The sequence below is a fragment of the Jatropha curcas genome, chromosome 11 (genome assembly GCF_041381405.1).
Source record: "Jatropha curcas cultivar XTBG-Jc1 chromosome 11, XTBG_Jcur_1.0, whole genome shotgun sequence".
In the NCBI taxonomy this organism is placed as follows: domain Eukaryota; kingdom Viridiplantae; phylum Streptophyta; class Magnoliopsida; order Malpighiales; family Euphorbiaceae; genus Jatropha; species Jatropha curcas.
In genome coordinates, this window is record NC_143161.1 from 18,879,325 (window position 1) to 18,903,405 (window position 24,081).

The 24,081-nt window shown below is 30.6% G+C and overlaps 2 protein-coding genes and 1 long non-coding RNA gene across 4 annotated transcripts in view; 1 reads left to right on the plus strand and 2 right to left on the minus strand.

Moving 5' to 3' along the window:
* Positions 1–557: 557 nt before the first annotated feature.
* On the minus strand, positions 558–4,660 carry LOC105629882 (cuscuta receptor 1). Its single transcript, XM_089716136.1, is given in 9 exon segments — positions 558–1,031; positions 1,033–2,560; positions 2,562–2,664; positions 2,780–2,932; positions 3,081–3,221; positions 3,396–3,461; positions 3,589–3,654; positions 3,837–3,992; positions 4,074–4,660. Coding segments are annotated over 9 exon segments (2,988 nt in total). The 5' UTR covers positions 4,426–4,660; the 3' UTR covers positions 558–608.
* LOC119371004 (uncharacterized) overlaps positions 3,061–24,081 on the plus strand; it is a 44,417-nt gene continuing 23,396 nt past the window's right edge. The window contains exons 1-2 of one of the 2 annotated variants that reach the window (XM_089716138.1): positions 3,066–3,192; positions 18,039–18,166. The gene's annotated coding sequence lies outside the window, so the exon portion shown is untranslated. Of the gene's footprint in view, positions 3,193–18,038; positions 18,167–24,081 lie in introns of both variants that reach the window. The other variant, XM_089716137.1, reaches the window with a different exon arrangement.
* On the minus strand, positions 18,370–22,836 carry LOC149492679 (uncharacterized). The gene is made up of 2 exons (XR_016318770.1): positions 22,050–22,836; positions 18,370–20,796 (listed from the first exon to the last, which is right to left on the minus strand). It is a non-coding gene; the product is annotated as an uncharacterized LOC149492679 (long non-coding RNA).

Consider the following 24,081-nt stretch of genomic DNA (forward strand, 5'->3'; position numbering starts at 1 on the left):
TCAGAAGTAATAGGAATGTGACTTCCCTCAAGTAAGAGACCCTGCTTGCTTATCAATCACAGAGCTCTAGTTCTCCATCCATCTTAAGCAGCAAATCGCCATTTTTTTACTGGTAAGCTTACTTTCCCTTTTTTCCCTTTTCCTCTTTGTTTAGTAAACGCCTTGAAAATCTGTGTTTGAATTTGTTTATAATCTGTGTTTGAAAATATTCCTTTTTCTCTTTAGTAGAGGTCTCTTTACATGCAGAGCCTCTTTTCTTTTATTTTGTTCATAATCTATGTTCTTTGCATTTTCTCATAATTTGAAAATCTGTGTTTGTTTGCAATTAGCAAACATGCAATGATATTAGCAAGAGTTTATGAGAATGGAATGATATTAGCAAGAGTTTATTAAATCTGTGTTTGTTTCTACGAAGGAATTGAGGATGCTGGATTGTATGGTTGGCCTCCATCTCCATAGACTCTGTTTCTATCTTCTGTTCAGTTTTCTATTTCCAGCTCTAAATGCATCTACTAGTACTTCCTTTATTCTACCTTACATTTCATTATTCATAAGAGTTACACTATGAATTATGAACCATAGACAATGTAGAAACATAATATACAATCTTATGAAACTCCAAACTTAAATAAGTAAGGAATATTGTCAACAAGAAAGTAGTAACAATTGGTGGATATCAATTCTACATAGTAAAGCCAAGCTTGTCGCCAATATGGATTTATATATAAAACTGCAATTATTCCCAACAAAACTATGATGTAAGATACCACAAAGCTCACATAGAAAATATCCATGTCGATGAACCCACTATTGTGATCAATTGAATTTATGGGCATTGGTGATGAAGGTATTGTTGCATAACAAGCTTTTGGCAGTGGTAATCCACAGAGGAAAGGATTTCCCTCATAGCTGCCTTCATCAAATGTTCCAAATTGTGCAACTCTTGTAGGTGTCTTACCAGATAAGTTATTGTGTGCTACACTGAAAACTTCTAAAAAATGTAATTGAGTAATTTGAGAAGGAATTTCCCCCCTCCAAATTGTTGTCAAAAAGATCTAAGCTCTCGATTTGCCTCAAATTTGAAAATGTTTGTGGAATTGATCCGGTCAAACTATTGTGTGATAGATTTAACATTTGAATTGTATCAAGATCTCCAATTTCAAATGGAATCTCTCCAGAAAAATTATTACAAGAAAGATCAATCCCCGAAAAATATTGGAGTGTGCTTGGTTGATAAGAATAGAATCCTTTCTTGTTTGTAAACTCCAAAGGTTGTGAGTCAGGAGGAATAGCCATAGATAAAAGGGTTTTATTTGCAGGTCCTTTAGACCAAGCACTACTAAGTCTCAGACAAGGGAGAATATGACCAGAAAGATTATTATGAGAGAGATCAATGAAGCTTAAGTTATACAAGTTGCATAATTGAGTTGGAATTCCACCCTCTAAATGATTACTACTTAACTGAATGTACCTCAATTTAGAATTGTTGGCAATCCTCATTGGAATTTTTCCTATTAAGTTATTATGGCTAAGATCTAACGTAAGTAATGAAGAGTCACCATTAAATACATCACTCAAAGATCCTTGCAGTTTATTTTTTGACAAGTGAATTTCTTTTATTTTCGAAGGGCAAAAATTAGATGGTAAGCTTCTAGAAATATTGTTTAGTGAAAGATCTAAAATTTCAAGAGACGACATACTTCCCATCCATTTTGGGATGCTTCCAGAGAGATGGTTATCACTGACATCCAATATACTCAATGAAGTTGCATTAAACAAACTATTTGGTATATTTCCATTGAACAGATTGCCATCTAATTGTAACCATTCAAGAAATTCCAAATTAACATTTTTGGAAAATATCTGTCCTTGCAAAGTGTTCTTTGAAAGTTTGAGTTCTTATAATGAGATACAACCTACGGTCAATTGCTCAGGTATACTTCCTGACAATCTATTGTCAGATAAGTCCAAACGTACCAAAAAGCTCATATTTCCAAATGAAGGGGGAATATTCCCATTCAAACCATTTCCCCTCATGTTTAAACCCATTAATCTTGACAAATATGTCCCAATTTTGTTTGGGATGGATCCATACAGACTATTGTCAGAAATATCCAAGAATAACAAATTCGGAAGAGAATGAATAGGTAACTGGAATGGCCCTAAAAGAGAATTGTTGGCCAAATTGAGTACCCTTAGTTTTGTGTTGTTGCCTAATAACCAGAATGGAAACTCTCCTCTTATTTTATTGTTTGATAGATCAACATATCGCAGATTATACTGATAATAGAGGAACTTGGGAATTTCTACACTACCATATCCATGGCCAGACAAGTAGAGACTCTCTAATTGAAACTTTGGAGTGAACTTATGAGCCTCTATTATGGCATATATGGTGTTCAGTTGACAATCCAAAAAATTGAGATTTGAATGGTTGAAAAATAGAGAGAGTGAGATTGGGATTTGGAAGATATTATCAGAGAGATCTAGATATTCAAGGGATGTTAATCTCGTAAGAGGAGATGAAGCAATGTCTCCAATAAAGTTATTATGAGAGAGAGAATTTTTTGAGGGATGTCAAATTTGCTAGACACCATGGCAAACTACCATTGAGATAATTGTGACTTATATCTAGCTCTTGCAGAAACTTCAATTTGCAAGGACCTGAATATTTGAAATTTTGCAACAAAAAAGAAAAAAAAAAAAACTTTGGTTAGTTACAATTCTAATTTATTTGAAAGAGATGATACAAGGGAGAGCCAGAGACTGTTGAACATACCTTGATCAGTAGGTATGGGTCTAGTAAGTCGACAACCAGGTAATAATAAAGTTTTAAGATGCCTCATTATTCCAATGTCTTGTAGACCAAAGCTATTGTTGATAGCAGAATAACTCAAGTCCAAATACTCCAAATTTTTGAAATTAAGTAAACCTATAAAAATTCAAAAAGGAGTGTGTGAAAATATATTGGAATTTTTTGATAATTTTAAATATGAGAGATTCTTTTACTGATCTAAGCTCTTTTTTTTTTTTTAAGTGTCTTTGAACAGAGAGACATCTTTTGTAGTTAATTTAATCACCTCCAGTAGGTACGGATCCATTCAGCCACCTTAAAGACAAAAGCTTAACAGAAGGCATCATTGCTCCAAGGCTTTGAAGGAAGTTGTCATCCACATTAATAGAATAATCCAGGTACAGCTCTTTCAAATTAGTGAAATTACCTATTGATTCAAATGAAACACCAAATGAATATTTAATAAGCATTGAGAAACAAATTACTTTCACATAGATATATGTAATTCTGCTTAATAAGAAAGTAAAACTAATTACGTCATGAATTACATAAATTTTAAATTAAATTACTTGAAATTAAATCATAAAGAGAGGAAAATAACCTTTCAAATCGAATGCTCTTTCCAACTGGTTGTCTCCTATATGCAGCTTTTTGAGAGATGAAAGCCCTTTTAGGAATGATAGAGTAAAGAAATTATAACTCAGGTCAAACACTTTTGAGGAATAATAGAAAGTTGTTAATTAAGAGATCAAACTGTTAGATATTAGTAAATAAGAAAACAAAATATATTGTACCATGGTAAGAATTGAAGCCATCGATTTCATTGTAACTTATATCCAATTCTATCAAATTATTTAATTCTGCACATCTCAACACACGTCAGTGTATATATATATTCTTAATAGTTTGAGACGAAAACAAAAAGTTAGTCCTTCAAATTAATAATTAAAAGAAATAATTAAAGCCTTCGATTCTGCTGCCTCTTATTAATAGTTTGAGGCAAAATGGAAAGAAGAAAAAAAAAAAAAGGTGAAGTTATCACCTGGCATATTAATTATTCCTTCCAATCTATTGTGAGATAGATTTAAGTATTTCAAAGATGAAAGACCACCCAGCGATGATAAGATACTATTGCTTAATCAATTCTCTTTCAAATCAATAAGTTCCAAATTGGAAAGTGTTGACAACCTTTCAAAACCTGCATATATGAAACAACATTTTAAAAATGTACATAAATTTAATTATTTTGAATCATTAATTAATGATAAGATAAAAGGACCTTCATTCTTAACGCAATCAGCTATACCATTTCCACTTAAATGAAGATACTTCAATTGTTGAAATGGAAGAAACAAAGAGACATTTAGGTAAAAATCATTCTGTAAAGACCGATCCCTCATGAATGAAAGGTAGAATTTTGTAACTCGACCAGTAATTTCATCGCACTCAATGCCTTCCCAATTACAACAGGCAACACTATCTATCCTCCAAAAATAAGGAAGAAAAGAAGGATTGAAGGAAGACGTTATTTGCAATAGTGCAACTCTTTCTTCCTCTAAACACCCATCACAACTCTCTCTTAAGAAGATTAAAATCACTAATATCCAACAATACCTCTTAATAATATCCATTTTTAATACTTATCTTCAACTCGCTCTAGCTTGTTATATATAGAGAGGAGTAGCAAAATGGTCCATGACGTGAAAAAAGGTGTTGCAAAGTAAAGCGAAGTTTCCTCCATCCATCCAATTACATTTTTATATTTTAATTAAAAAAATTACAAAAAGTTAAACTAAGCATTCTATAAAAACTCTTCTTTTTGAATATTTTTGACTCCTAAAATTTAACCATTCTAAATTTTTTAGATACTTTATAAATTGAAAAAAAAAATTAAAATTTGAAAAATCAATGAGAGGCCTCCATTTCGAAATTCTATTCTCTCAGTTCTTGATTTTTTGTTTTTTAGAAAAAAATATTTCCTCTCAAAATTCTAGCTAAGGCAACCCTTATATTGCAAAAACTTTTATATTAGAACCATAAAATTACATAATTTAACATTCGTTATAAAGATAATCGTTTGCAGAAAAAGTCTTCCAAAATGTGTCACATCAATCATTTACTCTAAGTTCTGGTGTATTGTTTATTTGTAGAGGAGACTTAAAAATAAAGTTGACTTAAATAATAACCGATGAGTGTATGGATGAATGGTTAACACTCTTCTCCTTTTAAGTGAGATACCAATAAAAAAATCGATTTAAATAATAAGAGAGATTAAACTTCATTTCTTTTGGTTAATTAAAAACTAAAAAAGAATTGAAGTTCAAGTATTTTTTTAAAGGTAACATATATTTAGTTGAGGGCTTTGAAATTGTGCTCTGATGGAAAAGAAAGAACAGAATTTTAATAGAGTTATGACTGTGAGTTTAAAAATTTGTATACTTTTTTAATCAAAAGAAATCACAAGGGCCTAATTAATTTGAATCTTCTATTCTAGTGCTTGTTGAAATTTCTAATATTTATTTAGAAGTGCTTCAGAGTAATATCTAATTTGTCAAAAAATTATTATTTTTTTATATATTTTTACCCTCTAAACTTACACCAAAAGAATAAAATGCGTGATTTTTTATCCAAAAAATAAATTATTTGATATAAATCAAATATAATTAAAAATAATTAAATATTTGATCTAGATCATATATAATTAAAAAAATAACCAAAAAAAAAATAATAAATATTTTATAATCAAATATTTTTCTAATTCTATAATTTTTATATATCAAATATTTTGTTTCATTATTTTCTAAATCAAACATAAAATAATGTAACTTTTTATAATCATTTTTATACTTTTAAATATTTTTTCTTTATTAATTTTACAATTTTTAAAAATTTAAAAATATAAAATATTATTTTTTCAAAAAAAATGAGCTTTTTATTTCTTTTTGTACAAATTTAAGGTGTAAATTGTACAAAAAAATAATTTTTGAGCAAATTAGCGAATTTTATATTGCTACCAAGTTCAATGGGAAGATTAAATTTTATTTCCATTTCAATTAATCAAGGTGAAAGTATAAACAAATTCAATAGCATTTACTTTCAATTTTTTTTTCAATATCAATTGCAAAATTAATTCTACTTTTCATTTTGATAAGTAAAAGATTAAAAATGGATGATTCTAAAATTATAAATTTATTAAATAATTTTATAAAGTTTATATTCAATTTTAAATGCGATCAGTATTTTTTTAAAATTCATTAGAAGCTTTTATGAGCAGAAATAACATTCCGAGCTATACAACTAGGGGTACCCCTACCCTTGACTGACGATATTGGTAAAAACAGTTGTAGTCAAGAGGATTCAAACTCGAAACTTTTTACTTCTCATATAAGAAAAAAGACCAATCAAGCCACCAATTGATTGACCATGACGGCCAATGCAGTCAGTATTTAAGTGGTCGTGATGTCATTGTCGATTTAAGTCAAGCAAAAGTATTATTTGGTTTACTTGACTCACATAGTTGTCATAATAACAAAGAAGTCTTTCTTTAATTTTAAGTCTTCCATTTGCATTATTTCTATAGAAAAACATATAACTCTCTAAATGCCTAAGTATGGGCCTACCGCTGACTAACAGCAGTAGCCCCAAATAAAAATTTGGAATAAATAGATTAGAGAGGAAAGAGGAGGAGAGAAACCCTTGAGTGTGCGCCAGTTGAATAATATTATGTAAATCTTCCACTTAATTCCTTTTTAAGTACAAAGTATGTCTTTAATCAAGCATAAAGAATACCGTTAATAAGTTGAAATATAATTTTATATTTTAAATCAACTTTAGACTTATGAAAATATACTCCCTCCGTTTCATTTTGTTTACATGATTTGACAAATCACGTATATTAAGAATTTAGTCAACAAAAGTTATTTTTTTCTTTTTAATCCTTAATTCATTTAGATATTAATAAATATCTTTCATTTAATGAAGAATCATAAATATTATCATGAAAAAAATAATTATTTACATATATAAATTTAAAAACTTGTAAATATTTTGGAATATCTAAAAAAAGAAAACAAGGAAACAAAATGGGACCGAGGGAAAAATTTGTTTGTGGTCTAGCTCAGGCAATCATATTATTTGGTTTATGGGCTTATTGTTGTAACAAAGTGTACTTTTCTAACAAAAAAGAAGTCTTCCTTTAACATTAAGTCTTGCAGAAAAAGACTTCAAAAATGTGATGTGTGATGTGTCACACCAACCCTTACTATAAGTTATGTTGTATTGTTTTTCAAAAACTTTTATATTTGTTTGTTTGTTTGTGGTCAAGCAATCGTATCATTTGGTTTATGGACTTATTGTTGCAACAAAAGTGTAGTTTTCTAACAAAAAAGAAGTCTTCCTTTATCGTTAAGTCTTGCATTCACATTATTTCTATGGAAAACACGTAATACCTAATAATACCTAATAATAGGTTTATTTTGATTTTCCAAAAGCTGGTAGTAGCAAAAGTAAATACCTAATAATAGGTTTTAAATGAAAAGGAATATCAAGGCTACGGTTGTTTTTTAAAAGTAAGTACTGAAAAAATATTTTTAAAATTTTTCGACATTTGGAGTGTTCAGTAAAATCAGTCAATAGAAAATATTTTCTTGGCGAAAAAAAAAACTATATAAGTTTTTAAGAAAAATGACTTTTTGTTTTTAAGGGAGGAAAATATTTTCTGGACAATAATAAACTTATTATAATCTTATAAATATATATATTTTTTAATTTATTAATCAATAGCAACCACTATCACTAGCCACTGATCACCATCCACCATAATAATCGTGCCGGCCAACATTGGTCACATCATGAATCATTGATCACTATCACTATTTATTATTTTTACGCGTTTCTTCTTATATTTTAATAATAACTTTTTACTTCCATGAATATTTAAATATGACATTACATTTTATAACTTATTACTACTTGAAATACAAAATATAATGTACATGAAAATTATAAATAACTTAAATAATGTTTCAGTTGAACACGATATAATAATATATTATTTAAAAGGTTACATATGAAAGATTAGGGGATATGTATCTTTCAATAAATTAATTATTTATTTACATGTACCATATGATTGATTTTAGTTTTAGCCACTTAATTATAGTTTATATAAGCGGTTTATGGATCTCCTACCTCAGAAGAAGTTTTTTTGAGACGAAATCAAACTGGAAATTTTGTTAAGAGGAATCTATAAACATATGTGGAATACATATCAATAAATTTCTATATTTTAATAAACCACTCATATAAAAAATTAAAAAAGACAATCTTGATTTGAAGTATCTGATCAAGTTGACAGAGCATAATACATGTGTTGTAGGCGATCGCTCGCTCCACTTGGTGGCGATTCATGACTATTGTTCGACTTCATGGTTTTTTTACAAGTCTGATATGATTATCTTCAAAATTCTTCCTTCTATCAAAAAGGAGATCTACACTTTTTTCTACATAACTGTCCAAATAATAAAATACCATAAACAAAATCACCATTAAAAAACTCAGAAACTCTCAAACGACTAGATCTAAGAATAAAATCGTAAAAAATATGGGTAACAATAATCTCAAAATACAGGAAACAATAACTCATATCTGTATCACAAGACACAAATTTAAGGATTATTCGAAAAAAGAAAAAAAAAAAGAAAGAAATAATGAACTTTGAAAAATCCTTTTGTAAGAAAGAAAAATATTTTCTATAACTTATTTTCTAGAAACAAACCGACTCCTATAAGTCCGGCCGGAGCCCACAGTTGAACACTTTTGGGACCAAGTTAAATCAAGCTAGGCTATTGAAATTGTAAGGAAACTTTCACTTGAGATGAGGCCAGCTACGTTTTGGGACCCAAATGGCCAAGAAGCCCATGACATATCGGACTTGAGCTAATTGCATAATACTCCACCTAATCCAATTTTTATTATCTAAATAAAAATAAAAAAAAGCTAAAACTACAAACTGGCTCTTATAATTAAAAAAAAAAAAAAGTATTTTTTGGTTTTTCTGCTTCTCAAATTTTCTTTTTTTTTATTAAAAAATTTTGTGTTACATTTAATTAGCAAACTGAGGTTTATCATTACACTTTCTGTAGGGAATTCTAATGAAATACATATATTCTAATAAAATGCGGTACAATAATAATTAAATAGAATTTTAATATAAACATTATTTTCTGTTGTTATTACGATTTACTAAAACCGATTTAGTATTATTAGTGTCTATTAATATGGAATATATAACACTTTAGTAATGTGGCTTCTATTAATCTAATATAAGATATTGCACATTCAAACAATAGAAATGACTTATAATTTATAAAAATTATAATCATGTCCTTATAAAATATAAAAATAACTAGTCTGTATATATTTTTTAGAAAACATACTATTTTATCTTTATGTATTTATTCCTTTCAATTCTTCTATTCTTATGTTTATAAACGTTAGTCAATCTAAAAAAAAAAGGTTTGAGGTAAGATAAGAATTTCTTATTCCTAAGTTTCGCTCTCTCTTCTACCTCTCTTTTATGTTGAGTTTCAATATCAATAATACGTAGCGGAATAATATAATTATACCAATAAGGATCTGTTTAAACGATTAGATCAATAAAAATTGTTTAAAAGAATACATTTTTTGCAGTTTTTTTGAAACTTCAATCTACGCGGCTAGGTTGTCGCAAACAACAAGTCGTCCAAGTGTCCGCCTCTAGTAGTATCTACACGAATGGACAATTTAAAATTCTAAAATTATTTTAGAGGGTTGAAAGGTTAAAGTGTATAATGGGACTAACTATCTTACGCTATATGTTTAGTTTTGTGGCTATAAGCAACAATTACCGTCTTTAGATTGTCTCTTAAATCTTATATATGAAAACTTTCGGTCATAAATAAATAAATTATAATTATTTATTTAAAACTTTTAAATAAATAAATTATAACTAAAATATATATGTACCTATTTATTTATTTAAACAATTTAAATAAATAGATCATAATACATATGACAATACGATTTTTAATTTAATTAATTTAATTAATTAATTTAACTATTTAAATAAATAAATTATAATTAAAATATTAGGTTTATTTAATCTGATATTTATCTTAATAAATTTTAGATATAAATCGATTAAGTCAATACACTTTCTCATATCTATTCTTATTTGTGTGACCTTCTAGATTCCAAATATGTTGGTAACAAATATAAATAAAATTATTTAATTAATATTTGTAGGTTTAGTACATTGTCTAGCAACATGTCAAGACTATCCAAATATTTGGAAAGTTAATGTGGTTTGACTTAACCTTTCACTGCATGATTTATCGGTGTAATTAATATCTCTTCATCATTAATGTTCTGATTTAGTAATTAGGTATGGAGTATTTCTGCTTTACTAAATCATATTAGTTCCTTTAATCTTAGCCATTGATCATTTGAATGAAATTTCAAATTTAATTTGCTAATTTCATTCTATCTTGTGCAAGGATTTTTTTCATTAATACCAGTAGAGAACAATTAGAACATTTTCCCTGATTTACCTAGAGTGATGAATCCTCTCTTAACGACACAAGTAGCTCTGTGCGGTTCCTATTACGTCCAAAAAATCATTGCTTATTATTCATGAATGACTAATGTGAACGAAGAATCAAAACATAGTCATCCCCATACAAGATAGCTTAGTAATTTCAAGTCAAAGGATCACTTACACAACCATCGCTTAAGTATTCCATAGACATAGGTAACTCTCCATACGGAATTCTCATGCAGGTCAATTTAGTGGACTTGTTTAAATAACAAGCACCTATATATTAATTTTACATATCACATATATCTCAGCTTATGAGAACAGCTGCTCCCCTAAGAAAAGAACATATATGTACCGGTCTCAACAACTCTGATCATCGTCTAATAATGAGGAGAACATTGACCAGAAATATTTAGAGACATTACTTTAATGCAAATATAAAACTCATAATTATAACCACATTATAATTTATTTCGCAAAGCAGTATTGTCTCATGGACTTTATCTTTTACCAAGATTCAACTAATAGAATATAAAAGATAAATAAATGTCTTTTATTAATAATAAAATATTTATTACATGAAAAATTATATCCAAAATATAATCAATTGAATTGGCTACAGGGTATATAACTAACAGTCTCCTACTTGCACTAAAGCCAATTACCCATGTGTTTTATCCTATGCATCAGTGTATCCATAAACTCTTAGTTCATCAGTTTCTCCACAACTGAAAAATATCCTTAATTATGTTTAAATACTTAAGAATAGTTTTAACAACAGTCCAGTGACTTTCATCCAGATTAGATTGATATATAGGTAGGTATCCTCTTTTGGATTCCTAAATGCTAATACTTTATCAACATATGTGGATTCAAATAATCTTAGCAGCCTATTGAATCTATCCTTATAGATTTTAATACAAAGTATATAAGCCATTTCTCAAATGGAGAAGTTCTTGGATGACATGACCAAAATTTTAAAGTAATAGAATGTAATTTCCTATTATTAATATGTTATCAACATACAAAATAAGAAATATCATTCTGCTCCCAGTGACCTTCTTATACACATAAAGATCATCCCTATTTTTAATGTGATCAAACTAATTAATTATTTCATTAAAACAGATGTTCTCATTCCACAAAGGCTTGCTAAAGTCTACCAATGGACTTTTGCAGTCTGCATACTATATTAGGAAATTCTTTTGATTCAAAAATCATTAGATTTGTTATTTAAGAATGCAGTTTTGACATCAATATGATAAATTTCATAATCACGATATGCTGCAATTGCATGTAAAATGTCAAACATTTCTCTTATATTTGTTAGGTTCGAGTCTCCATAAGAAGGTCCAACCTTTGTAAGAGCACGGCTCATCCCAACAGATTTACGCAGTGGTTCTTTAACTAATGTATTATGAGTGTTAATCTAATGTAACAATCTATTGTTCTAGTTTCATCTTTAATGTGTATTTGAGGTTCTTGAACTTTTCAAGTTCTACCTAGCTCTCACTGCTTCCTTTAAGGATAAATACCTTTTCTAGAAAGGTAGCATATTTTGAGATAAACATTTTTCTCTCAATAGGATGGTTGAAATAATATCCAATAATTTCTTTTGGATATCCCACAAACTTACATTTATCTGATTTAGCTCATAGCTTATCAGATCTCAAACGCTTCACATAAGCGTGTTGGCCCACATGGAATCTTATCAACAGATTTGGATGAAACTCTATTTAGAATGTATATTGCATTACCTTAAAAGGATGAAGAAAATTCTACAATACTCATCATGGATTGTACTATATCTAATAAGGTACGATTCACATTTTCTAATAGATAATCTCAAAACGCTTAACTTAAGTATTTTTGCCTCGATCGAATCAAAGTGTTTTAATACTTTTAGTTAGTTTCTCAACTTCATTTCTGAATTCCTTGAACTTTTCAAAAATTCAGATTTATGTTTCATTATATATACACATAACCATATATAGTCATCAGTAAATATAATGAAACATATTCACGTCTACCTATGGCCTAGGCAGTAATTGGTCCATGTACATCTGGATGTATTAGGTTCGATAATTCTTTTAACCTTTCACATTTTCATGTAAAGGGTATTTTAATCTTTTTACCCATGAAACATGATTCACAAGTTTCATATGACTCATAATAAAAAAGATTCAAAGTAACCTTCTTTATGCAACTTAGTGATTCTTGTTTTATTAATGTGACCAAGTCTACAATGCCGAAGATATGATAAGTTTTATTATCTATTTTAGATTTCCTGCTGTTTATGTTGATGAGGAGTTTATCAATAGAAACATTATATAAATCATATGTATTGATTCCAGTTTCATAAAATATCTTTATTATAAAAAGAACAACTATTGTTCTTAATAACAAAATTTGAATCTATTATTCAAAACTAAATATGAAACTGAAACAATGTTTCTACTAAGTATTGAAATAAAATAACAATTATTTAATTCTAATACTAAGCCAAAATATGTTCCTATAGCTAATGCAGCAACCTTTGCTCCACAAGCTACACATAGATCCATCTTTCCTCAATTTTCTATTTTTCTTTAGTTCCTGCACGTTATTAATATGACTATCATATTAGGTATCTAATACCCAAATGGAATAAGCTCTTCTTGTTCAAATCAACTCAAAACTAAAATAGAAGGATTAATTTCAATCATAAACATACATGAAGCAGAAGCTTCTTCAAGCTTCTTTGCTTCCACAATCGCAAGATATTTCCTACAATTCCTCCTCCAGTGGCCATCTTTGCCACAGTAGTGGCAGATACCCTTTTCTTTACTCATACCTCCATTTGGAATTTAGTGCCTTTTTCTTATTCTGCTTCTTCTTGCCCTTTTTCTTATCCTTAGAAGACTGAACTATAAGTATAGGAGTTATATCCTTCTTAAAGGCTCCTTCAGCGGTTGTAAGCATACCAAGCAACTAAGGTAAGGAAGCATCCAACTTGTTCATATTAAAATTCAAAATGAAATGTGAATAATTGGGTGGTAAGGTCTGTAAGACTAAGTCAATACTCAACTCATGGTCCATGACAATGTCTAATTGACCCAATTTTTCAATATAGCCATCATCTTCAGAACGTGTACACGAACTGAAGAGCCTTCTGCCATCTTACAACGGAACGATTCCTTAAAGGTCTCATACCTCTCAGACCTACTTTGGGAGTCAAATAGCTCCCTAAGATGCAAGATAATGGTTTGAGAATCCATATTCTCATGTTGCTTTTGAAGTTCAAAACTCATGCTGGCTAACATCACTCATGCCGCATGTTCATCATCATCAGTATGACAAATGAAGTTATTCCTTTCTTCTTCAGTAGCATCATCAGTGGGAATGTCAGGTTTGTTCTTGTCAAGGACAATATAACCTCTTTTTTTGCATGAGAACAATTCTCTAATTGCGATACTACTCAATAAAGTTTGGTCCAGTCAATTTATTAGCATCAGGTATGCTATGCAAACATAGGTTATTACTCATAGTGATAATTGATCTACAACTATAGAGATATCAAGTATTAATTTCATGCAATACTAAATTAAATAAGATCTTTAATTTTAATTTAGGTCTCTCACTATTTTATTGAAATTAATAGCCCTTTCTATTAATTCGGGAAATCCAGCGTTTACATCTCCTAGTAGGCTTAAGATCCTTATTAACCCATATAATCTTGGATTTTCCCAACAAGTTATATTGAATTAATTTAGGTAGATAATACAATTTATCAATCACATCTTTATATGACTCTTAGATTAGTTAAGTGACAACTCTTGTCGAGGCATATCAAATATGTTTCGCCTAACCTTTGCCCTAATATCATATGATCATGAGTTTTCTCATCCAAATCATATAAATTGGTTAAGTAAAACCATTGTTCAGATTATTTGATAGCATTAAACATGTTTGATTAAAAATGACCTTGGATTTTCCAACAAGCCAAATGTAATAGAGCTTTGGTTTTCATGCTATAATAATGGGTGACAATAAATCATATTCTTAATATGTACTTAAAATTTTATTAAGGGATTTTTAATTAAAATTTAATCGCAGGTTTCATGTTTTGGCATGATGGTCATATCATATATCATACATACATAACATATTCCCTTAGCATGCCATTCTAATTGGATGATTATGGACATTTCTAAAACTAATTTCCTTGGACCATTAAGGAAAGTAGATGGTAAAAAAATCCTAGGTAGTAGCTTCTTAGATCTTCATAAGGCTCAATAGCAGCTCCTTGACTCGGATTTTTCAGTGCTCCATGTAATTTCTAAAATTTTTCTTTTCTTCTTGGGTTACAAAATGATATTCTATTTACATATTCTAATTATCTAACTATTACATAATTGAATGAAATAAATAAGAAAATTTACAACCCAAAATAAAAGAGAAATAGAACACGCAGGCTCTATTTAAAATTACATAAACCATTCAACCAAATATAATAAAACAAATCACATAGGTCTTTCTAATGTTTATAATGACCCATCATGCATAATAATCATATTAAATGCATTTAAATATTATCTAATATAAATATATATTAATTATTGGTCTCATGTGCTGAAAATAAAATTTCAACTACTAAAATTTCATTTTTGATATTTTTCAATATCAATTAATGAATAAAAAATTTTATTCCTATATCAAATCTTATTAAAACTAATTTTAGAATTTATAAAATTGTTTCATAAATCAATTTTACTAATTCTAATCATATTAGAATTACTAAACAATTAAACAATTTCAGACCCTGGTGAAATCTGGAAAACCTTCAGGGATCAAAACGCAATTGTGCTGTCATCTTCTAAAAATCAGATCGTGGTTTCAACTGAAAACCCTCGCCGCCGCAGCATCAACGCTTCAGCTATGGCCAGGGACTTCGACGATGCTATCTCTGCCAGAGACAGTGCCTCGGTGGTCGGAACACCGTGGTCCTTCTCTGCCTTGGCTCAGACGGCGCTGCTTCGCCGGAAAAACGGGGTTTCTAAAAATTTTTTTTTTAAATTAAAACGAAACAGAGAGAAGGCTACCGTTCCGCACCAGAGCACTTGCAGGGAAGCGGCGCGGGTCCAGGCGAGCCAGACGCAGCCCTGCCGCCCGCGGCTCTCGGTGGCAGGCGGTCCGGCAACGGCGACGACATAAACATCAGTGTTCTTCGATAAAATTTTCCTTTTTCAATTTCTTTTTTTTTAATTAAATCAAAATAAATTGAAATCAAATCTGTGAAAATTTTAAAGAACACCAGATTTAATTTTATCAAATATCAAATCTCAGCACATGAATTAATTCGAAATTAATCTCAATAAGTGCTCTGATACTATTACTGAGTTTCAATATAAAAAATATGTAGCGAAATAATATAATTATTTTAAAAATTATTGTAAACCACAAGCCGTCTAAGTGTTCGGCCTTTAGTAGTATTCATACGAATAGACAATCGAAAAACTCTAAAATTGTTTTAGAAGGTTGAGAGGTTAGAGTGTATAATGATGTTAGCTATCTTACGCTCTATGTTTAGTTTTGTGGCTATAAGCAACAACTACCGTCTTTAAACCGTCTCTTAAACCTTATATATGAAAACCTTATATCATAAATAAATAAATTATAATTATTTATTTAAACCTTTTAAATAAATAAATCATAATGCATATAGCAATACGATTCTCAATTTAATCAATTATATTTATTTGTTTAACTATTTAAATAAATAAATCATAATTAAAATATTATGTTTATTTAATCTAAAATTTATCTTAATAAATTTTAGACATAAATCAATTAAGTCAATAATTAATAATTTAGGTCAAATTGTAATTAAATATAAATTACAATTTTACCCTTAATATCCCAAAATTAATTTGTAATCAAGTCACACTTGATTATATTTCTCGTTTTCACTTTCTCATATCCATTCTTATACGTGTGACCTTATAGGTTCTAAATATGTTGACAATAAATATAAATTAAATTATTTAATTAATATTTAAAGGTCAAATACATTGTCCAGCAACATGTTAAAACTATCTAAATATTTGAAAAGTCAAAGTGGTTTGATTTAACCTTTCAGTGCATAATTTATCAGTGTAATTAATATACTTTCATCATTAATGTTCTAATTTAGTAATTAGACATGAAGTATGTCTGCTTTACTAAATCATGTTAGTTCTTGTAACCTTAACCATTGATCATTTGAATGAAATTTCAAATTTAATTTGCTAATTTCATTCTATCTTGCGCAAAGATTTCTTAATCAATACTAGTAGAGAATAATTAGAACATTTTTCCTGATTTACCTAAGGTGATAAATCCTCTCTTAATTACACAAGTATCTCCATACGGTTCCTACTATGTCCAAAAAAATCATTGCTTATTATTCATTCATGAATAATATGAACGAATAATCAAAACATAATTATCTCCATACAAGATAGCTTAGTAATTTCAAGTCAAAAGATCACTTACACAACTATCATTTGAGTATTCCATAAATACAACTATCATTGGAGTATTCCATAAATACAGGTAACTCTCCATATGGAATTTTCATGTAGGTCAATTCAGTAGACTTGTTTGAATAACAAGCAACTACATATTAGTTCTAGATATCACATACATCTCAACTTATGAGAACAACTACTTCCTTAAGGAAAGAACATAATATGTATTAGTCTCAATAACTCTAATCATCGTATAATAATGAGAAGAATATTGACAAGAAATATTTAGAGATATTGCTTTAATGCAAATATAAAATTCATAATTATAAATACCATTATAATTTATTTCACAAAGCATATTGTCTCATGGACTTTATTTTTTACTAAGATTCAACCAATATAATATAAAAGATAAATAAATGTATTTTACTAATAATAAAATATTTATTACATGAAATATTATATTCAAAATATAACCAATTGAATTGGCTATAGGGCATATAACGAACAGACTTGTTCTTTCTTGTGGCGGAGTTCTCTCTCTTCAATCTGATCCTTCTCCATCAACTTTCCTTCACTTTCCAAATTTTTTTTTTCTTTTCCTTTTTAATTATTAATTTTCTTAGTCTTTAATTAAAACCCAATCAAATTTTCTTCTTTTATTATTAACTATTACAATTGAAGTAAACTTAAATGGAAACCAGAAAAAAAAAAAAAATCAATGGAAGCAAAATAGGAAAATCAAAAGAAGAATAGGAAATAAAATCAATGCAATTAAAAAAGGAAACCTAGAAACAAGTAAAGAGATTTGAAGAGACGAAATAATTTTCTTTCATCTTCCATGCATTTCTCAATAACAAAACAACAAACAAAAAGAAATAAGATTATGACAAGCTTCATCTCTTTTAATCTCAAAACTCTAAGCTCTATTTGTGGAGTTTCAGAGAAAAGAAGAAACTGAATTTGGTTTTGTGTATATTAACCAAAATAATAATTACACTGATTTTTATTTACAGCTATGTATCGCATAAATTATAAGCTACTGCTAACTAATTTGCTTAGCTGTACAATTGGTTGCAACAAACTAATTTCCTCTAACTGACTGTGGTGCCCTTTTTTCTTTTTGATTGTTGACTTGGTTTATCATCTAACACCCCCGCCCCCCTCCGGCGCAAGCTAGAGAGTAGATATTAACTTCTCCCAGCTTGGAAATTAGAGTATTAAAGGGAAGAACAGGAAGATGTTTGGGGCACACATCTGCAAGTTGATCTGCAGATTTGAGAGGGAGCAACTTCAGTAAACCAGATTGTACGTTTTCTCTTATTATGTGACAGTCAATTTCGATATGCTTAGTGCACTCATGGAATTTAGGACTTGCTACTATTTGAAGGGCAGATCTATTATCACAGTAAAGCAAGGCAGGAGAAGGGTGTAACACATGCATATCAGCTAACAAAGAGATCATGCATTGCAATTCACATGTAGTTGTAGCTAAAGCTTTATAGTCAGCCTTTGAAGAGAACTTAGAAACTGTGGATTGCTTCTTTGCTTTCCATGAAATTAGAGAAGAACCAAGAAAAATCAAATAACCAGTAACTGATTTTCTGGTATCGATGCAACCGGCCCAATCAGAATCACTAAAGCCCTTTAATTGTATAATAGAGCTTCAAGAAAAAAATAATTGTATAATAGAGCTTGAAGAAAAAAAAATCTGCCCCTATAGATCCCTTAAGGTATTGTAATACCCTATGTGCAGCCAACAAAATGAATAGAAATAGGAGAATCTAAAAATTGGCTGAGTTGCTGTATTGCAAAGGAGATATCTGGTCTGGTGGAGATCAGGTAAAGTAACCTGCCAATGAGTCTTCTGTATTGAGGAATATTAGATAAAGGAGAGCCAGCAGTAGTTTAAGTTTGGAATCCATGGGGTTTTTGCAGGCTTGGAATCCAACAAACCTGTGTTTGAAAGAATATCCAAGGTGTATTTTCTTTGATTAAGAAAAAGATTATTAGGGGATCGAGCCACCTCAAGACCAAGAAAAATTTAAGTTCTCCCAAATCTTTGATCTTGAAAGTAGTATCTAAAAATGCTTGACTTTGTTAATTTCAATTAAATCTACTCTAGCCATGATGCTATCATCTACATACAATAAAAGTAGTGTGACAGAATTAGATTTGAAAACCAATGTTTATAACCCAAAGACTCCAATGCAGTAGAGAGATTTGAAAACCATTGCCTACCAGCCTGCTTCAAGCCATAAAGTGACTTATTAAGTAGACTTACTTGGTTGGATTTAGAAGTAAGACCTTGAGTCAATTCCATATACACCCTCCTCATGTAAATCACCTTGTAAGAATGCATTATTAACATCTAATTGGTGCAAATACTAAGAATTGGATGAGGCTAAGGCCAAAGGTGTCTTACCATACTGATTTTTGCAATAGGAAAAAATGTATCAAAGTAATCTATTCCCTCAATTTGTGTATACCCTTTGGCAACTAATCTTGCCTTATAGCGTTCAATTGGCCCATCATCCTTTCTTTTGATCTTGAATACCCACTTACAACCAATTGGTTGTTTCTCTTGAGGCAAATCTATCACAGTCCAGGTATTATTTTGTTCGAGAGCCAAAAGTTCAGTTTTCATTGCTTCTCTCCAATACTCAAACTTAACTGCTTGTTTATATGTTGTGGGTTCTTTATCAATAGTAATATTCAAAATATATGCCAAATAATGAGGGATCAGTTTAGAATAAGAGATGGCAGAAGAAAAAGGATAAGAAATACATTTTGATTGCTTGAAGGACTGAGAGGAATCTGCAACAGAGGAGAGACTATAATGATAATCCTGTAGGTAAGTTGGAGGTCTCCTGGTTCTGTTTGATTGCCTAGGAATAGGTAAAATAGAAGTCGAGGGAGCAAGTGGAGGATTGGTGGGAATGATTAGTGGAGGTGAAACATTAGGATCAGGATAAGAAAGATCTAAATCTGGTATAGTAAAGTTAGTAGGCAAAGAAACAGATGCAGGAAAATTTGAAGAATGCAATGGAAAAATGTTCTTATAAAATGAAACATTTCTTAAAATGAAAATGGTGTGGGTTTGAAGGTCAAGAAGTAAAAAACATTTGGTACCAGGTTTGAATTCTAAGAAAATACATTTTCTTGCTCTAGGGTCCAATTTAGATCTGTTTGTAGGAAGTGTATTAGCAAAGCAAAGTGAGCTAAAGACTTTAAGATCATCAAAAGAGGGAGGAACTTTATACAACAGCTGAAATGGAGATTTATTTTTGAGAAGAGGTGTAGGTAGTCTATTGATCACATACACAAGATGTATAACAGTATAAGACCAATAGTATAAGAGGGGCTTCACAATGCCATTTTATTGATTGGTTTAGTGATTGGTTTGAAGCATAAAAACTCATAGCCATTATCACTCCTAACAGTTTTGATTGTAGTGTTAAATTAGGTCTCAACTAAATGGAAAAAGGTTTGAAGAGATGATCTAGCTTGAGATTTAGTTTTAAAAGATACAACCATGTATCTTTAGTGCAATCATCTACTATGGTTAATAAATATTTGTGATTGTGAATGAAAGGAGTAGAAAAAGGACCCCATATATCAACTTGTATAAGATCAAAAGCATTAGTAGAAACTGAGTTGCTTACAGGAAATGGCAAAGCCTTTTGTTTTGCAAAGTGACAAACATCACAACATTCATTTGCTTTGTATGAAATATTAGAATCTAAGCTCTGTTAAGCTTTTATTCTAGTAAGAGAAGGATGGCCTAATCTGAAGTGCTAAAGGTCAAAAGATGAATTTGTTATTGCTGTCACTAGTTTGGAAGAGAAAGTGGTTGTTGCTTGTTGGAGTGAGCAGGATTAAGCACATATAGTCCCTCTTTTACTTCAGTGTACCAATCAGTCTCCAAGTGTTCGGTTCTGTATATGACAATATTGAGCATAAAAGGAGAAACAACAAAAGAGAACTTTGATAAGTTTAGAAACGGAAAGCAAGTTAAAGGTAAACTGAGGTATGTTGACCTAAAAATTCTGATATTCTGATATACTGATAGTACTAGAAATTAAAGCGTGCACTCTAGTTCCATTAGGTAAGACAACTGGTATTGGTTTTATATGGCAATAAGTAATGAAAAGTTTGAGATTAAAAGTAATGTGGTCAGTGGCACTTATGTCAACGACCCACTGATCCACAACAGCACAATAAGCAAGAACAAAATGATTACTTGATATGTTCTCTGGTGCAGTAAAAGAAACCATATTAGTGACTGAATGTTTGTTGGTCACTGATTTAATTAGATTTACTGCTGGAAAATCAAGTGCTATTGCTAAGTTGGTAAGGCCAAGCTCTCACACGAATTGTTTGCAGCAAGTTAAGCAAATGGCTATACTGATCTAAGGTCAATGCCACATTTGTGCTCAATCCCAAGGCTTCTTGATTTGCAAAATTCACTGAATAGACATTGTCTCGAGATGCAGAGGAGAAATCTGCATTATTAGTAACATTATTCGCAGAGACTATATGAAGCTTCTGTTTAGAGCCATAACCAGGTGGAAACTCGTGCTTCTTGTAACAGGTATCAATTGTGTCTAGATTGACCACAGTAGGTGCAAAACCTTTTATCAACCGTAGATCCTTTGTAATTAAACTTTTGGAAAGATTGTTTTGGCTTAGGAAAGCTTTTAGCATCAGTAAGAAATCTCTTGTTTACAAATGCTTTGGCTTTTGATAGAGTTAAGTCATGGATACTATGAAAAAAGCCATAGTTAATCTGTCTTTCTTGTTGCAGAACTAGAGGAAAAAACCTTATTTATTGCTGGGAGAGGATCAAGTAACAAAATCTGTGATTTAACTGTGTTGAATTGATCATTCTCTTGATATTGCTTAATTCTTTTCACAATTCCATAAGTACGAGGATTCTGACATATACAAACAGGTAGAGCTCTAAAATTAAGAAGTTCATCCTATAAGATTTTCAGTTCCGTGAAATACTCAGTAACTGACTTCTCTCCTTGTTTAAGAGCATAAATCTCCACCTGTAAGTCAGAAATTCTAACAATATCTCATGTGAAATCCTTTCTTTGAGATCATTCCAAACCTCAACAGCTTTGTCTAACCATAAGACACTTTATGTAAGTGAAGGCGATAAAGAATGAATGAGCTAAGAGAGTACCATAGTGTTGCATCGTTCCCAAACAGGATAAAGTGGATCTCCTACAGCAGGTATTGTAAGAGTTCATCAACGAACTTCAATTTGTTCTTGGAAAGAAACGCCATCTTCATAGCGCGAGACCAGTTATGATAATTTACTCCTGTCAAAACCGGTGAAACCAGAACAAGAGCTGGATTCTCATTTGGATGGAGATAAAAGTGATGCATCGGATCTCGTGTTAGATGCAAAGTTGGAGTCGTCATCGAGTGAATCAGTCAAATTGACAGAGGAAATCTGTTAAGTTGTAAAGAAATCAAAGATTAATAAAGTAAAATCTAGGAAATGGCAAACCAGATGGTGTTCGGCAAGCGAGAAAGAGAAAGAAAATCAAAGGAAGTGGAAGAAAATCAAAGAAAGAGCTCTGATACCATGTGAAGTTTCAGAGAAAAGAAGAAACTGAATTTGGCTATGTGTATTGATTAACCAAAAAGAATAATTACACTAATGTTTATTTACAGCTATATATCACATAAATTACAAGCTACTGCTAACTAATTTGCTTAGCTGTACAATTGGTTGCAACAAACTAATTTTCTCTAACTGACTTTGGTCCCCTTTTTCCTTTTTGATTGCTGACTTGGTTTATCATCTAACACTATCAAGAGGTAGGGGTGCAGAGATAGCCAGGAGGTTTGCCTGATTGGGGTTTTGTGGAGTGGAAGGAAGCAAAACTTGAATGCTCTTACAAGGATTCGTATAGATTGATTAAAAAGGTGGCATTGGCGACAATGATCAAGGAAACCTAAAAACAAAACTTCAAATTTTTTTTTACAGTTGTAGAAGGGCTTTTATTTTCTCATTTAACGTCCAAAATGAACTAAGTTAAAGGAAGTATATTAGTATAATGAAGGTAAAATAAGAAGATAATGTAGTATATTTAAATAAAAAAAAGAAGACAAAGTAGTTAATTTTGGCATTCTATAGGGAGACATTATAATTTTTCATTTTTAATTTTCATAAAAATGTCCTTTTTCATCAATTTTTTTTTTGAAAGAGAAAAAGTATCATATATTATCTCAAGGAAAAATAATCCATCAAATAGTCAGGTACTGAGTCCCAAATATGAACACGATTAAAACGATAGGACGCTCTAGCTAGACAATGAGCACCTATATTATCGTGTCTTCTAATCCAACGAACTTTGACTAGTGGAATGGAGATTAATAACAATATACAATCAGAAATAACAATACCCAACTCACTCATATCTCTAGTCTTAGACAAAAGAGCATTAAAAATACTTTGAGAATCTATGAGGATAGTACCCGCACTCTGAATATGCCGAGCTATAAACTGTAAAGTGAAACGCAGAGCCAAACCTTCTGCCATAAGTGGAGAGGGTTGACCTTCATAGAAGCTGGAAATAGCACGCAAAAAATGGCCTTCATTGTCTTCAAAAACAGCCCCTATACCCGCCGATCGTATATTAGAAAAAATAGGGGCATCCACATGGCAAGTCCACTCTCCTAGATCGGTAATAGCAGGTGTTACGTGCAAAATTTGTACCTGGGGTATTTGCGGTTTCACCAAGGCATTCTTGAAGTCTTGAAAAAGAATAGAAGCAGTAGCACTAACATTCAAGGGAGTCCAATCCATTTGTTGCCAAAGAAATTTGTTTCGAGCATCCCACACACTCCATGCGACATAAGAGATAAAAGCTAACTTTTTGTTATTGTTTTGCTTCAAGACCTGCAAATAAAGAGATTTAAAAGAAAGGTTAGTAAAAGCTTCCTCCACCCTACACACCCTCCAAACCTCCAACACCTTTGTGCACAATAATAATGCATGATTAATATCCTCCTCCAAATCACAATAAGGGCATGTAGTGTCCACATTCACACCCCGCCTGCTCAATCCCCGACGAGTAGGCGATAAGTTACGCAAGGTTCTCCAAATGAAATCTCTAACTTTTGGTGCAACATTCAACTTCCAGATACTCCCCCACCCCTCACCTTCTATGCTCTCATCACCCCTTCCCAACACCCTCAAGGCA